The sequence below is a fragment of the Chiloscyllium punctatum genome, chromosome 7, assembly GCF_047496795.1.
Source record: "Chiloscyllium punctatum isolate Juve2018m chromosome 7, sChiPun1.3, whole genome shotgun sequence".
NCBI lineage: Eukaryota > Metazoa > Chordata > Chondrichthyes > Orectolobiformes > Hemiscylliidae > Chiloscyllium > Chiloscyllium punctatum.
The window spans coordinates 62,773,858-62,792,115 of NC_092745.1; the positions used below are offsets into that span (position 1 = coordinate 62,773,858).

The window sequence follows — 18,258 nt, forward strand, 5'->3', positions numbered from 1 at the left end:
ATGAGCAAAATAAAGCATGACCAAAAAGATTATTGTTATTTTCTTTAGTTACTTCATATAAATCCTTCATACATAACCTCTGTCAAATTTCCATTTAGCCATTTCATTCTAAGGACAACAATCCAGTTTCTTTCGTCTATCCACCTAACTACAATCCTTCTTCATTGGAATTGTTCTCGTGAATCTCTTCTGCAGCCTTACCAAAGCTGTCATGTCTTTCCTAAAGTGTGGTGTTGGAAAATGAACACAATCTCCAACTGGAGCTGATCTGTATAGATTCCAAAATCATCCTGCATCCCAGCTTACTCTCCCTTTACTCTTATCTGACTGCTCCTTCCCCTACACAGAACCCCCTTCCTCTTGGGCAACCATGTTATCATTCCCCTCCTCTGGTTTCTTCCTTGACCCCTTTGACTTAAGCATAAGTACCACTTCCATCAGGCGAGAGCACTGCCCACTACCCTACTCTGTCATATCCTGGGGGAGAATGGTGCTGCCTTGTGGCTGTGTCTGCTGCATACACTGCTCCGGTTCTGGATTACACATGCAAAGCAGCACTGTGTGTTTACACAGGCTCCAAAGATTCCTGGGTAATGGCAAAAGGAGGCCATACACATTTACACACTCACCATCTGAGAATTCTGGGACAAATGTCATCCTGTGAAGTCAGTGCTGGGATGTAGTGGAAACAGGATATCATGCTAATTCTCAAAATCCTGAACATTTGGGGGCAGTTAGTCATCCGCTGTGCAGTTTCCATAGAGGTCTCTATAAAGATCTCACCAAGAGCTATTGCCACGTCACTTTGAAGGTTTGGTTGATTTTGAAAAGTTACATTTATTTCAGCAAAAGGGTTCTGAGTTCACAGATTTATTGACAGCTGAAGGAAGATGATTCAGGGTTTTTCTTGTGTCTGACTAGAAGGTTTCATTTTAAAGGAAATCAAACACTAGAGATTTAAAAACTTTGGGTTTCAGGAATGGGATGCTTTTCAGTATCAAAGTGAGTGATATAATTGTTAGAAGTTTATTGTTCTCATCTCCATGTGGTAACTGTGGTCTACTCCTGGTGAATACAGGGTGAATGCTATTAAAGTGATGTGGGGGTATGATGGGACATGAGGGTTGAGGAGGTACAAGAGGTAGTGGTGAAAGGTTTATTAATTTGTAACTATTGGAATTGTTTCATCGTCTTTTTTGTAAAGTATCTGCCAAATAGGCTTAATTCCAACTGAGTAGTATATTTTAACTATTGGCAGAGACCTTCATATTGATGGTTAACACTTAACATCCCCAAAGTTGTAACATCCAAATTTGGACTTTTTTTAACCATCTGTTGGATATTTATGAATGTGCCATATCAAAATCCTGGGCAGAAGGGTGATTTTTCTTCTTAAACCTTTCTTCTATCTTCAATCAGGTGTTCACCTTTGACATTCCCAATGCATTTCACTCCATCTATAGTCCAGAAACAACAGATAAAATGACCACGTTGGAGATGGTGGCTGATAAAATTGTGACACTATGTGCAACATTGGATGAAAATCCTGGAGTGCGATACAGACTGGAGCGTGAAAATAACTACAGGTCTGTTTTGACACTTTTATTACCAGAAAAAAAGAGATGAGCTTGCTGTTTTCTTTGAATGGCAGCGGCATAAAATGAATTATCAAAGAATTTGGTATCTAATGTTTTTGTGTACAATCGGAATTCCACAGTGTTTCTATTGTTACCTGTTTAATTTGCATAACCTGAAACCAGCAGTTTCTATAGCAACCCTTTGATTCAGATGATGGTGTTTAGTTTATTAGAGTTCATTTTATTTCTCTGATTCCCAATAGCTCTGAATAGATGTCTTGGATTATGTAAAGAATGTCCATGGTTCTATTTAGCCTTCATGCTTTTAGCTCTCCTCAAGTAGGCAAGCATTTGCTTCAGCACTTCCTGGCCTAGTATGGGATAAAGCAACAAGGTGCCCACTCCTGATGATAGATTTTCCTCGTGGAATTCTTGCCTGGAAGGATGATGGTTAAAGACAGACTAAGGGTTCCTGTGAATGTTCCCTGACAAGGTTCACATGAAGAATGGTTATTAGGACCAGGCGCAGTACATGCTCCGGCTTCTACAACATACGTCTGCTTCTTAAGATGCTGACTGTTTGGACAGTCAGGGAAAATATTCTTTTTTTTCTGCCCTTTCCCACAGAGACAGGGGAAACTCTGCATAGGTTACCTACCCATGCTACCTACACACTCTGCAAATAGCTCAAGTGTAATATCCGGAGTCTTGGAGCAAGTTATGCATTTTGTCCTCTGGAAATCACCAAGTGAAGACGAGTGACTAAAGGTTGTTGGCCATCTCCCTGATATATTTTTCCTATTTAATATCTCCATCCACTAACCTGTCCCTTACCCTCGCTATTGTTCCACCTGGCCTGCACCCCGCCCTTTTTCAACGGTATAAAAACCATCACAGGCCTCTTGTGGTTCAGTGATAATGTCTCTATCTCTGAGCCAGCAGACCTAGTTTAAAGTCCCACTTACTCCAGAGGTGTGTCACATCATCCCTGAACAGGTTAATTACAATATCTGAAACCTGTCACAGTTCTACCTCCTCGCCAGTTCTGAAGAAGAGTCATACTGGATTTGTAACATTAGTTCAGTTTTTCTCTCCACAGATATTGCTGAGCATTTTCCATCACTTTCTGTTTTCATATTAGCCACAGCTTAGTCAATAACACTGAATCTGAAGTATGAGTTTCAGTTTCATATCAGAAACTTGAGCTCAAAGATCGAAATTGAGTGTAATACTGAGGATCAGCTGAATTGCTGGGAGTCCTGTCTTTTTCAAATGCCCGAACAAAGCATGGCTCTATCTGCCCTCTGAAGTGGATCCCATAACATTGTTTTTGCTGAAGTGTTCTGGCCAGTATTTGACCCTCAGTCACCATCTCAATGTCAGATTATCATGCCACTTCTTTGGCTGTTTTGTGGACATTTGCTGCATGCACATAGATAGCTGCTGTTCCTACAGAACAACAGGATTAGTTATGAAAAGTACGTAGTTGGTTGTAAAGTTGTGCAGGTTGTGAAAGGTATAATAAAAATGCAAAGATTGAAAAGATATAGTCAAAGCAAACTTCACACCCCCAGTGCTGAAGTAAAGTGTGGCTGTGTTGCTAAGTACACACACTGCATCAGCTATAATTGAGCAGAATATTACATACAAAAGCATACGCACAAAACACTACCTTTCACCTTCTGATGCTGACTGACTTGCTGTCCATTGTAAGAAAATTTTGTTTTTGTTTATTGTTTCAACATTGTTTGATTTCTCAAATCCTTGTTTCATCTATTGTCTTCTGCAGCAGTTCTATTTTTTAATGTGTTAATATTATTTTGATCTTTTAAGAAATGAACAAAATGTGGTTGCAGAGATACTTGTCCAGCAAGAACAGGTTTTTACGATGTCAAACTCCAGTAATTGATCCCAAAAATACAGAATCTTCTGTGGTGACTTCTAATTCCTGACTCCCTTCTGTCACAGTGGGAAGATGAACTGGATCAAAATTTTATTTCTATTCTGATGTTTTTGTGATTGTGTCCAGGGCTACTGAAAATAATGCAGAATGTCTTGCAAACATGGTAGAGGAAAAGTTGGCAGAACATTACAAACTAGATCAGCAAAGCAATATAAAGGTAAGAAAAGTGTAAATTCTGATACATTCTGATTCAATTGCAAAGACTTCGGTTTGATGTTACACCATGGAAGCAAGCTTGTTATTGATGGATGTGTTTTTTGTGATATGTCAGTCCCCTTGGCATGCAGTTGTGCAGTTTGGTGTCATTGTTGCAGCTTGAGATCAGATAGGCTTTTGATGCTCATATTACCACCCAGTGTGGGGCTATCACCGTTTTAGTGTTGCTTGGGCTCTGTTTGTCATTTTTTAAATCATTCCGAACACTGTTTCCCATGCCTTTTCCTCATTATAATCCCTTTCTGATGTTGAAAAATTGGCATGTCCCCAGACCTGCAAGACTTGCATCTAATTTGGTTGTGCTGGTGTGACATAGGCCAAAATATAATCAAGCTGATTAAGACAGGAGCCTGGGTGGTATATAGTGCACACATTAGTCCTTTAGAAAGTTAGCTTAAAATTCCAGTTTGTGGGGGAGTGTGGTGATGAGCCAATGACTTTATACCTGACTGTGCATTTGAATTGTATGTTAATAACTGAACTTTGGTGTGGAACATTTCAGGGAAAAACACAGTCACAGCTTTTGATTGTTGACCGTGGATTTGACCCAGTATCAACAATATTGCACGAGCTAACCTTCCAAGCAATGGCATATGACCTGGTTACAATTGAGAATAATATTTATAGGTAAGCATTGCAAAGCCTTTTTAATTCAGTAACAATATCTGCTTTTGAGGAGATTGTAATTGTTGGGAAATATTACGGCTTGGAGTTTTTGAGAGGACTACGATTGGGAAATGCATCCAGAATGCAATAGACCCTACAACAGGTTTGCTGAGGTGAATCAAAATTTCCATTCAATCATTTGCATGAATGAGAGTAAAATCTTTAAGAACTAGTGATATTGAGTAGCATCGTTAATTGTGATTTGACTGTTGATTGAAAATGGCTTTAAAATTATTGCATTTAATATTGTTGCTGCAACAATAGATCAGACTGTAGTCTCACTTAGAATTATAGGAACTTTGGGCCTGGAGGAGGCCATTCGGACCTTTTGAGCTGTTTGATCAAAGCTAATCTGACTCTGGTCACAGGTCCACTTCCCTGTCTAAACCTTTGCCAATAGTTCAGCCACTCTGCAGTTCTGTGTACTCCAGTGTGCACACCAATACCATTTTCAGCATTGGACTTTCAGTTTTGGAAGCCACTGCCGTGCATGGACTTCAGGGGTTTATGAAGCAGAAAACATAATTAGGGGGAAGGTACTTTACAACCAACCTGTTTGGAGCTGTTATTAAACATCCCTGGGACAGGTGGGGCTTGAACCTGGGTCTCCTGGACTAGAGGTAGGGACACTACCACAATGCCGTAAGAGCCCCTAATTAGAGGGAATATTACCCTTGATTCCTTTGTCTATCAAAACAGGAACTTGTCTGACCATTGGTCTTCTGATGAAAAGGAAGATCAATGAACTGAATTTGGATTTGGTTAAACTAATTTTAAAGTATTTAAAACATCAAAAGGAGAAACGGGTCTTTAGTGAGATTTCAATTGACTACCACTCCCTGCAGCAACAACTCATCATCAGTGGACTCATGTAGTCACAGATATCTGTGTCCACACATTTGGATGGAATGTATTGTACATCCCTGAAAAGGTGCAATTTAAGGAAAGAAAAGTGTCACTGGCCTGGACGAATGGCTACCTTTATGATTGGGCACTTCCTCAAGTAAATGCATTTTTGAACCAGCGTGAAAGATTTCCAAAACCCAAGCATTGACAGTTCTGGTCTAAATCGCTATTTTGCTCAATTCCATTGGCAGAAAATTTGCAGAAATGACAAATGTTGCTGGTTCAGTTCCTCAGTGTGTTGACCTTTGTTGGACACGGTCTCTAGAATTGTTATGTCTTTTTTGTGTCTTTATGCAAATGTTGCAGATAGTTTGAATTTTATTTTATCATCCATTCCATTCAGAAATTTAGCCTGATCAAACTTAAAATGTAAATTTTAATTGTCAGATCAGATTTAATCATCGGGAAATAGTTTAAACAAATTCAGCAGTAAGCCAAATATCTATAATGTTTGATGGAACTGGCACTGGTTTCGTCCTTAACTCTCTCCCCCTGTTTTAAAAAAAACATGTTTACTACTTAGAACATAGAACCGTACAGCACAGAACAGGCCCTTCAGCCTACGATGTTGTGCTGACCACTGGTCCTCATGTATGCACCTTCAAATTTCTGTGACCATATGCATGTCCAGTAGTCTCTTAAATGTCCCCAATGACCTTGCTTCCACAACTGCTGCTGGCACTGCATTCCATGCTCTCACAACTCACTATGTAAAGAACCTGCCTCTGACATCCCCTCTATACTTTCCTCTCACCAGCTTAAAACTATGACCCCTCGTGTTAGTCATTTCTGCCTTAGAGTCGATAGCCAGAGACTATTTCCTATCTATGCCTCTCATTATCTTGTGTACCTCAATTAGGGCTCCTTTTCTCCAATGAAAAAAGTCCGAGCTCAGTCAACCTCTTTTTTCATAAGATAAGCCATCCAGTCCAGGTAGCATTCTAGTAAACCTCCTCTTAACCCTCTCCAAAGCATCTACATCTTTTCTATAATAGGGCGACCAGAACTGGACGCAGTATTCCAAGTGCGGTCTAACCAAAGTTTTATAGAGCTGCAACAAGATCTCACGACTCTTAAACTCAATCCCCCTGTTAATGAAAGCCAAAGCACCATATGCTTTCTTAACAACCCTGTCCACTTGGGTGCCCATTTTAAGGGATTTATGTACCTGCACACCAAGATCCCTCTGTTCCTCCACACTGCCAAGAATCCTATCCTTAATCCTGTACTCGGCTTTCAAATTCGACCTTCCAAAATGCATCACCTCGCATTTATCCAGGTTGAACTCCATCTGCCACTTCTCAGCCCATCTCTGCATCCTGCCAATGTCCCGCTGCAGCCTACAGCAGCCCTCTATACTGTCAACGACATCTCCAACCTTTGTGTCGTCTGCAAACGTGCTGACCCATCCTTCAATCCCCTCATCCAAGTCATTAATAAAAATGACAAACAGTAGAGGCCTAAGGACAGAGCCCTGTGGAACACCACTCACCACAGACTTCTAGGCAGATTATTTTCCTTCTACTACCACTTGCTGTCTTCTGTTAGTCAGCCAATTCTGTATCCAGACAGCTAAATTCCCCTGTATTCCATTCCTCCTGACCTTCTGAATGAGCCTACCATGGGGAACCTTATCAAATGCCTTGCTGAAGTCCAGATACACCACATCCACAGTTCGACCCTCATCAACTTTTCTAGTCACATCCTCAAAGAACTCGATAAGGTTTGTGAGGCATGACCGCCCCCCTCAAAGCCGTGTTGACTGCATTTAATCAAGCCATGCTCTTCCAGATGGTCATAAATCCTATCCCTCAGAATCCTTTCTAACACATTGCAGACGACAGACGTGAGACTTACTGGTCTGTAATTGCCGGGGATTTCTCTATTTCCTTTCTTGAAGAGAGGAATTACATTTGCCTCTCCCCAGTCCTCAGGTACGACACCAGTGGAGAGCGAGGATGCAAAGATCTACGCAAGTGGAGAAGCAATTGCATTTCTCATTTCCCAAAGCAACCGAGGACAAATCTGGACTGGGCCTGGCGACTTGTCAATCTTAATGTTTGACAAAATTTTCAGCACATCAGCTTCCTCTATCTCTATCCATTCCAGCATGCACACCTGCTCTTCAAAGGTTTCGTTCACTACAAAGTTCATTTCTTTCGTAAAGACAGAAGCAAAAAACTCATTTAGGGCTTCCCCTACCTCCTCAGACTCCACACACAAATTCCCTATGCTATCTCTGATCGGCCCTACAATTTCTTTCACCATTCTCTTATTCCTCACATAAGTGTAAAATGCCTTTGTGTTTTCCCTAATCCGTTCTGCCAAGCCTTTCTCGTGCCCCCTCCTGGCTCTCCTCAGACCACTTTTGAGCTCCTTCCTCGCCTGCCTGTAATCCTCTAGAGCTGAGCTTGACCCTAGCTTCCTCCACATTATGCAAGCTACCTTTTTCCTTTTGACAAGAAGCTCCACCGCTCTCGTCATCCAAGGTTCCTTTATCTTACCACTTCTTGCCTGCCTCCGAGGGACATATTTATTCATCACTTGCAACAACTGTTCCTTAAACAGTCTCCACATGTCTATAGTGCCTTTACCATGGAACAATTGCTCCCAATCCATGCTTCCTAACTCATGTCTAATCGCATCATAGTTTCCTCTTCCCCAATTAAATATCCTCCCATTTGCCTAATCCTCTCCTTCTCCATAGCTATGTAGAATGTGAGGCAGTTGTGGTCACTTTCTCCAAAATACTCTCCCACCACAAGATCTGATACCTGTCCCGGCTCGTTTCCGAGCACCAAGTCTAGAATGACCTCTCCCCTCGTTGGCCTGTCAATGTACTGAGTTAGTACCCTCCTGAGTACCTTACCTTACCTTACAAAAACAGCTCCATTCAAACCTTCTGCTCGAAGGAGGTTCCAATCAATATTGGGAAAGTTAAAGTCACCCATTACAACAACCCTACTACGTCCATAGTTTGCCAAAATCTGCCGACCTATGCTTTCTTCCATCTCTCTGCTGCTATTGGGGGGCCTGTAGTAAACCCCTAATGAGGTGACTGCTCCTAATTTCCACCCATACTGACTCGGTAGGCAGATCTTCCTCAACAATGGAAGCTTCTGTAGCTGTGATACCCTCTCTGATTAGTAGTGCTACACCCCCTCCTCTTTTTTTTTCCCCCTCCCTATTCTTTTTAAATGCTCTAAACCCTGGAACATCCAGCAACCATTCCTGCCCCTGAGAAACCTGAGGAACTTGTATGTAATGAATGCAATAGATCCATATTTAATGCTCGTAATACTAGCATTAAAATAAAAATAAAATTCAAACACATTCCACCCAAATGTGTGGACACAGCCACATTTATCAAAAGAGATGAAGTACTTTTTGTATCATTGAAAAGTTGCAGATTGTGAATATTGAAGTTTTTGGGTTAGTAGTGTTGTGCATTTTGGACTTAGTTTTGTAGGCTTGTGTGTGATTATGGGTTTTAAAGCATAAAATCACGAGGCTCATTTTGTGTCATCCTTGGTCGTACAGGATAGAAGAAGGGAGTTGGATTCCTCCCTCACCCTTGTGTCTGAAATATGCAGGTCTGTGATAGACATAAACTTGTTGAAAGATTGGAAGAATGTGGTAGTCTGAATTGCAATGCAATCAGTGTTTATTGACAGGACATTAAGTCCTTTTATTGTAATTTTAATAGATACCAAACAAAGGATGAAAGTACAACCAAAGAGGCCCTTTTGGATGACGATGACGAACTCTGGGTAAAATTGCGGCATTTACATATTGCCGAAGTTAGCGAGTATGTATAAACTCCTTCTGTTACACGATTTATCTTCTCTCTTCCTGGAAATGTAAATTATTGCTTCTGGTCCAGTGACCCTTCTTCAGACCATCCTGAGGAAGGGTCTCTCAACCCAAAGCATTAATTCTGGTTTCTCTCCACAGATGTTGCCAGAGTTGTTCAGCTTTTCCAGCAATTTCTGTTTTTGTTTGTGAGTTACAGCATCCACAGTTCTTTTGGTTTTTAATTCAACATTTTAGCTCTGATTCATTCTCCATAGTTGCTGACTGACTTGGTGTATATTTACAGTGTTTTCACTTTTAACTGCTGTCTTCCAGCATCCATGGTATTCAGCTTTTAAAATAGCATGTTATCTTTGTGCAATGTCACAGGATTTCCAATAATCTTTTAAAATCCATCAAAATAGGCAGGAACGTGAAAGTCGTGTTCTTTTTAATTATGAATGTTCATATTGTGACAACCCAATTACTGTAGTTGGTCAAGTGGGAAATAGGAGAAAGTGAGGACTGCAGATGCTGGAGATCAGAGCTGAAAATGTGTTGCTGGAAAAGCGCAGCAGGTCAGGCAGCATCCAAGGAGCAGGAGAATCGACGTTTCGGGCATCAGCCCTTCCTGCTGCGCTTTTCCAGCAACACATTTTCAGCAAGTGGGAAATAGACAGTTTTTCAGATAGTTACGTATTTTAGTGTAAATAAAATCTGCAATTGGTAATGCGTCTGGAGCTGATTTCACTTGTGGACTGGACAGGTTTCTAAATGCTGTCCTGTATAGTTGAGTGGGGCAAAATTACTTTTGCATTTTAAATCCAGCATCCTTGCAGTGGGGCATTTATGTTTTATTGGAGGGTGGGAAGAAATATAAATTCTTCTTCTCGCGCCTTTGTTTCTGAGTTTCAGGTCTTCGCCAAAAGTGCCTAGTTGTGTCTCAGGAGGAAAAGAATTCAACCAGCCTGTTTTCTTTAGACACTCCTCCACTCTAGATTACACAATCGGGAAAGAAGCATCAGTTCCAATAATGTTTGCCAAACAATAGTGCCATGTCTGCGTGGGTTTCCTCTGGGTGCTCCGGTTTCCTCCCACAATCCAAAGATGTGCAGGTTAAGTGGATTGGCCATACTAAATTGCCCATAGTGTTCATGGATGTTTACATTAAGGGCATTAGTCAGGAGTAAAATGTAGAGTAGTAGGGTAGGGGAATGGATCTGGATTCTTTAGAGGGTCGGTGTGGACTTGTTGGGTCGAAGGGCCTGTTTCTACACTGTAGGGATTCTATTCTTCTATGGATTCTTCTAAATACAAGAGCTGATGAAATATTTCAGTTAAACCATATGTTCTGGGTCACTCTAATTGTGAGAATATTTACCTCACTAGCTGATTGATAGGCTATAATAAACTACTGTAATTTGTTTTGGTCAGTATTATAATGATTTGTCATTGTCAAACTTCTGAAGCAACTACAGTTGTTGCTTTAGATTAAATTGTCTATTAACTGTTGATCTGAAGTGTTCCAAGATTTTGATTTAGACCTATTAAACCTCAAACTGCAGTTGCACTGCAGCTCTGAAAGAGAGTTTATGGAGATTCAGTATTTATTAGAGGTATCGACCAATAATTCAGTCATTGCCAATAACTTGAAATAAAGTAATTATCACAACACAAGCACTTGATTTAAAAAAAATCAAATTTAAGTTTTAAATACCTTTCCTATAGTTTGAGAGAAAACATTGCATTACATGTCAGTGTTGCATGTAAGTGGAGCTTTTTTTCATGAAGATGGTATTTCTTTTAGTCATCAATCAAGTTAATAAAATTGCTAAACTTTGTTACCTCAGTAGGATCAGCCTACAATTTGATTACATTAATCCCAGGTACAGCAGGGGAAAAGCCAATGACATGAATTATTTTGACTTAAAAATAAGCATTTTATTAACTTTTATTTTTAAACAGAAAAATTCCCAAGTTGGTAAAGGAGCTTTCCAAAAGCCATCAGACTACAGAAGGAAAGGTAAATATTTATGCACATTTTGTATAACTAGCATTCCATGAACTTTATGTTGATTTCCCAAAGTGTATATATGGTCAATATTGAAATCTGGTCATGAGCAGCAATTTCAGTTGCTCACATTTTGTCAACTTGACTGACATGACAGTTATTAAACCTGAATTACAATAATTGTAAATTCTGGGTTGCTAGCCCTGCCTCCACGTTAGCTTAAAAGGTTTGAGGGTTGACGATACCCTGGTGGCAATTTCTTCATCTGTTTCCAAACAATTATCCCTCCTATTTCAGTATGGAGCCTCTTGGTTTAGCTGTTACTTGGCAGAGGAAGAAATACCTCAGCATCGTTTGTAGATTCTAACCATTTCAGTACTCTCTTTTAAATAGTTTTGTTCCAATTTTAAAATGAACGCCCACCCCCCCACCCCCACCACCACCATCTTGTTCAGATTTCCTACATCAGTGAAGATGTTTCTCTCTATTTATCTTAGTGAATTCCATAATGATTTTAAATGCCTAAAATTGATCATCCATCAATCTCTTAAATTTGAAGGTGTACAAACCAACTTTCTGCATCCTGTGCTACTACTTTACCTGTTCAATCATGGATTTAATTGTGGTGAATCTCTGCTGTACGCACTTTTTGGTTCATGTTTTGACCTGTGCCCTAGTTCTTAGTGATCCATAAGCATGGGCAATAAATATCTACAACCAGCAATTTGGTGAAAGTTGGCAAATTTGCATATGATATCAAAATGGGGACAATAGAGGAATTTCAAATTGATCCTTGTAAATGCTATGAGTGAATCAACCAACAGCAGGTTAATTAAACTTGGGAAAAGTGCACAGTAATTCACATAGGTAGGGAACATAAGAGCGATACCTACTCCTAAGAATGGTTGTGTTGAAACTAAACAAATGAAAAAAAATCCAAGCATCTTTAATCAGCTCAATGCTCAACAAACCCATTAATGCTGAGTACAGTAAACCATGACAACAGTATATTGAAGGACATTGCTTAAACAGTAGAGTGCAAGTCAATGGGACGTGTAGACACTGATGTAGTGCTCCAGTCAGAATACATCTTGAGTTCTGTGTCTAGTTCCAATTTGCCAAGTTATAAGAGAGACTTTGAAATGCTGGGAATAATGCACTGAAGTGCTGCAAAGCTGACTCCTCATTGTGTTGTACCTTAAACAGAAAGACAAACTGAAGAGGCTTTTCAGCCTGTGTAGGAGACATTTCAGAAATGGTCTTTGCGATAGATAAACTTGAAAAGGAAGTGAAAAAAATAAATATGGAATATTTGATCATGTCACATGTAAAGAGGTCCAAGTGAAAGGTCCTGGAGTATTTCAAGAAAATAATGAGCTGCTGAATGGAGATTTTAATATGAATGGATTAACTAAGATGGCTGAAACACCTCCCTGATCCATAATTCTCTTGTGAAATAACAATTCCTTTATATCAACTGCTTAATTTTACTGTTGTCATAAATCCCCCCAAAAATTGCAGCAGCAAGATGTACATTAACAAAACTGAATGTCAGTGTCTATAAGTGGAGCCTCATTATATTTTGCTTGCCTTTGATTTTTTTTTTCTGGCAATCTTTTTGTCTTGCAGGTCACTCTCAGCTCTTTATCACAAATGATGAAAAAGTTGCCCCACTACCGAAAGCAAAAGACCAAGGTACAAAATAAACTGCATTGAATTGAATTCCATATTTTGTGTAATGCATTGTAATAACTCTTCAGAATGAATGTATTCACATCTGGTCATATTTAGAGCTCATACAGCATATGTATCTTACCTGAGAATAGAAGTCTGAAAATAAATCATTTTTCATAGTGATAAATTAGATACATTTTAAGGGAAAGGGTTTTGAGCATTTTGTTTTAATGAAATATATTACAGCCTTCTCATGGGTAATTAGGATTGGGGGTGAACTAGAAAATCACACATCCCCGAATTATCAGAAATATGGACACATTTGGGCACCAAGCAGGGATTGGGAGAGGTGATGATAATGATCAAATAGGTGGTTTTCTAGATTACAGGTTCTAACAGGGGTGGAATGAGAAGATGAGTTACTTGCTGCAGTATTCCTAACCTTTGGCCTTCTATACATTTAGCTAGCTAGTCCAGTTTAGTTTCTAGTGAGCGGTCGCCCACAGGATGGTGATCATGGTAGATTCAGTGGAAGCAATGGCCTAATGGTATAACCCCTGGATTGTTATTCCAGAGACTCAGGTGATCTTCTGGCACCCAGATTCGAATCCCACCACAGCAGATGGTGGATTGTGAATTCAATAAAAATCTGGAATTAAGAGTCAATGGATTCATTGTCAATTGTCAGAAAAACCTATCTGGTTCATTTATGTCCTTCAGGGAAGGAAACTGCCATCCTTACCTGGTCTGACCTACATGTTACTCCAAACCCGAAGCAATACGGTTAACTCTTAACTGCCCTGTAGGCAATTAGGGATGAGCAATAAATGCTGACCTAGCCAGCAATGCTCTCATCCCATGAATGAATTTTTTTTAAAATGTAAAATTCTGCAATGGTAACACCATTTATTGTCCGTGGATGATGCTTAGATTCTCCCTTGTTGAAGGTGGTCATTACTTGGTCCTTGCCTGGTGGGAATGTTACTTTCCACTTGTCAGCCCATATTTGAATATTGCCAAGGTCTTGCTGCATTTGGACATGGACTGCTTTAGTGCAGGAATGGTGCTTAGTCATGGTGCAATCATCAGTTAACGTCCCCACTTCTGACCTAATGATCAAGGTAAAGTCATTGGTGAAATAGGCCGAGGACATGCCCATGAGGAATTCCTACAGAGATGCCCTTCGACCTCTTTCTCGGTATGACTCCAACCAGTGAGCCATACCTCTGTCAACTGTGTCTTGATATCAAGTGCAATCACATTCTCACCTCAACTTTTTATTGTCATGTTAATTAAATGGCACAATGGACCAGTGAAATATGTGCCTCATTGATTGAATGAGCTATAATTCTGTCGATAATAGGTGAAGGACAGTATTTTTCTCGAAGGGCAGGTTTTTGCCTCAATTCAGAGAATTTGATCATTAAGTTTGGACTTACTTGGGCTTTTTGTTTAAAAGTGATTGAAGTTAAAGAAAACATATTTGCTTTATCTTGCTTTCTCCCACTGTAGCAAACAGTTCACCTGAACTTGGCTGAAGATTGCATGGGGCACTTCCGTGGAACAGTAGAAAAACTCTGCAAGGCTGAGCAGGTCTGAACACTGGAAATTACAATTTTGCAAAACAAATGATAGTTTCCTGAACGTTATTTTGTAATTAAAAGATTGAACATGGTTTTGGGTAAAATTTATCTAAATAAGAAACTTGTTCAAAGATTTGTTGACATCCATTATTAATAAGGAAGTGTTCTTTCCTTAAGGACCTTGCCATGGGAGCTGATGCACAACGGCAAAAAATTAAGGATCCGATGAGAATCATTCTGCCCATTTTGCTGGATAAGTCCATCAAAAGTTATGACAAATTAAGGATCATCTTGCTCTATATCTTCCACGTGAATGGTACAGTAAACGTGACATTGGTTCGGAATCTAGGGTTTGTTTTGTTTACTTATGAATTCAGTGATGTGAAAAAGTCAGCAGTTTTACAAATTAAAATACATTTTATAAATGGATTCACAGGAATGGCACCAACTCATGAGCTTTGTTTTTCATAGTAGTGATGGGTTGTGATTTACCATCATTTCACATGAAACCAAGATGATAATCTGATTCTCAGAGCAGGTTCTAAAGAAAAGTTGTATTGAGCTCAAAACCATGACTCTGTTTCTCTCTCCACAGTCACTGCCAGACTTGCTTTGTTTCTCCAGCACTTTCTGTTTTTGTTTCACAAATTCAGCAATTGCCATAATTTGCATTTATTACATTTATTTGGGCAGCATGGTGGCTCAGTGGTTAGCACTGCTGCCTCACAGCGCCAGGGACCTGGGTTTGATTCCAGCCTCAGGCAACTGTTGGTGGGATGTTTGCACATTCTCTCAGTGTCTGCGTATGTTTCCTAGGGTGCACTGATTTCCTCCCACAGTCCAAAGATGTGCAAGTCAGGTGCATTGATCATGCTAAATTGCCCATAGTGTTAGGTGCATTAGTCAGGGGTAAATATAAGTGAGGGGAATGGGTCTCGGTGGGTTACTCTTTGGAGGGTCGGTGTGGGCATGTTGGGCCGAAGGGCCTGTTTCCATACTGTAGGGAATCTAGTCTAATCTACAATAATATTTTAGTTGTTTAATTGATTTGATTTTTGTTGTGGCAACTGGTGCTCTAATCATTTTGAATATAGATATTATTTAAATCTATAGTATTAGTGGAATAAAAGGCAACACTTTTGTGAGTGTTTTCCTGATCTTGCAAGACAATCTTCCAGACAATTCCTGCTTAAGGAGCAGAAATGTTGTTGCATTGATTCCAAGTTGATTGAAATTAAGATCTGTTAGGTAGCCATAGGAAATTTTGGATTCATTATTTTGAGCTCTGCATTTTGCATTGAGACGCACCAGAAGATTTTGTTGACTTTCTTTATTGGTCTTCCTGTGCCATTATTGGATTACTTTCCCCTGTAATGTGCAGAATTTCCTGGAGTTTTTCATTGTAAAGCAGATACAGTTAGCCTGAGATACTGAAGAATTATTTTATTAAGTGATGTACTTGAATGTAAATTTTCAACTAATTTGAATGTATAAAATGATATCATGTTTTGCTGTGTCTATAATCCTATGTGATGAAAATGATATCATGTTAATGACCTTACACCTTTGATTTTGTTTTTAAAGATGCCACCCAGTTATTGAAAAAGAGCTTGTAAACTGGTTTGAATCTTGCCCAATGATTATGTTCCCAGAATCACAGATTTGTTACAGTTCAGAAGAAGCCAAACATTAATACTATAATTGATGACGACATTGAAAATTTGAATTAATTCTACTCTGCCTTGAAGCAGCTACTTGTAAGATAGTTGGGGAAAGCTACCAAAACAACGCAACAAGGATCTTTAACTTTCACGCTGTGTCCTTGTGGTGTGAGTCCTAAATCATTAAAGTTCTGGATTTCCTTAGATATTTCCATTTTTTTCAAATCTGAAATGCCAAATTAATTGTTTATGCTGTGTAGATAATAATGGCCTGGCAACCATAACTATTACGGGCAGCATAGGCCACTTGGCAGATCAAATTGGCTTCTTCATTTAAGTATGGCCAGGACAGATCTGGTTGTGGATTTAACTCCACTTTCCCACCGATCCTTCATAACCCCAAACACTCTTGTCAATCAAACATCAGCCTAACTCGACCTTGAATTTATTCCATTGGTTTTTGTGAAAGATAATTCTTATGACTAACAAATTTGAGAGATGGAATTCCTTCCCATCTCCATCATAATTGGGAGACCCCTTATTTTTAAACAATGACCCCTAGTTTCAGAATTTCTCACAAAAAAGGAAACCTCATTTTAGCCTCTACTCAGAATCTTGTATGTTTGCACAGCATTACCTCTCAAATTTGTAAACTGCGATGAGTATAGGCCTAACCTGTTCATCATTTCCTCAAGATTTAAAAACAAACTTTCCATCAGGAATTGGCTTGGTGAACCTTCTCTCAACTGCTTCCATTGTAAAATGCCCCTCCTTTTAATAAGGAGACCAAAACTGTACCCAGCAGTCCAGGTGTGGCCTCAACAATGCCCCTGTAAAACTGTAGCAAGACTTGTTTACTCTTGCACTCTATCTTTAGCAATGAAGGCCAGCACCTATTTGGTTTCCTAGTCACTTGATGTCCTTGGATTCAGACTTTTTGTGATTCATGTAAAAAAAAAATGCCCACGCAGATCCTTCAATACTGCAGCGTTCTGCAGTCTCACTCCAATTAAATAATATGCTAAATTTCTGTTATTTCTGCCAAAGGGACATTGTATCTTCCCACATTATACTCAAACTGCTCGTTTTCTACCCATTTATTTAACCTGTTTTTATTTCTTTACAAACTCTTTGCATCCTCATAAATTGCTTTTTTACCTATTTTTGTGTCATCAGCAAATTTGTTTACAATACAGTTATCTGAGTCATTATAAGTAAGGCCCCAAATCTGACCTCTATGGCACTCTACTAATTACACTTTGCCAATTTGAAAATGACTCATTATCCCTGAATCTCTGTTCTCTGAATCATAGAATTATACAGTACAGAAGAGGGGCACCTTGACCCATTGTGTTTGTATCGCCAAAACTACTGCGATCTATACAATCGGACTTCCCTGCACTAGGCCTATAACCTTGAATGTTATGAAAATTAATTCAAGTGATCATCTAAGTACTTTTTAAAGGTTGTGAGGTTTCCTGCCTCAACTACCTCCAACGCAGTGCAATCCAGGTCTCCGCCAACCTCTGGGTGAAAAAGCTTTTTCTCAAATCCCCCAAACCTCCTCTATTTCTCTTTAAAATTATGCCCCTTGTATTTGGCCGTTTGACTAAGGGGAACTGCTGCTTTCTATTCACCCTGTATATGCCCATATAATCTGAAACACCTCTATCAGGTTCTCCCCTCAGCCTTCTCTACTCCAAAGAAAACAACCTGCGCCTATCTAGCTTCTGTTCATAGCTGCTTGTTAGCCAACCCTCTATTGATTCCAACAACATGTGCTGATCAAAAAATGATAACTTTGTCTTATGTGATTTTTGATAGCTATGATGACTCTGCATGATTGATTGTATTATGATTTCTAAATGTCCTGCTATTACCATATAAATATTAGATTTTGGCATTTTCACAGTAACAGCTGTAAGACTAATTAATGACCTCATATGACTCTCAGAATCCCTACGCTGTGGAAATAGGCCGTTTGGCCTATTGAGTCCACAACAATCCTCTGAGGAGCATCCCATCCAGACCCACCCCCCTAACCCTATCCCTGTATTTACCATAGCTAATCCACTTAGCATGGTTCCCTGGATAGCATGGCCAGTCTTCCTAACCTGCACATCTTTGGATTGTGGGAGGAAACTGGAGCACCTGGCAGAAACCCACGCAGACATAGGGAGAATATGCAAACTCCTCTCAGATGGTTGGC

General features: G+C 39.7%; 1 protein-coding gene across 4 annotated transcripts in view; it reads left to right on the top strand.

Annotated features, from left to right (window-relative positions):
• Positions 1–18,258, top strand: part of stxbp3 (syntaxin binding protein 3) — a 63,595-nt gene that overhangs the window by 28,453 nt on the left and 16,884 nt on the right. For all 4 annotated transcript variants that reach the window (XM_072573805.1, XM_072573807.1, XM_072573806.1 and 1 more), the window contains 8 exons: positions 1,420–1,586; positions 3,607–3,697; positions 4,259–4,383; positions 9,035–9,136; positions 11,086–11,143; positions 12,761–12,826; positions 14,318–14,398; positions 14,566–14,704. In XM_072573805.1, the coding sequence (XP_072429906.1) occupies positions 1,420–1,586; positions 3,607–3,697; positions 4,259–4,383; positions 9,035–9,136; positions 11,086–11,143; positions 12,761–12,826; positions 14,318–14,398; positions 14,566–14,704 (829 nt within the window). The remainder of the gene's footprint in view (positions 1–1,419; positions 1,587–3,606; positions 3,698–4,258; positions 4,384–9,034; positions 9,137–11,085; positions 11,144–12,760; positions 12,827–14,317; positions 14,399–14,565; positions 14,705–18,258) is intronic.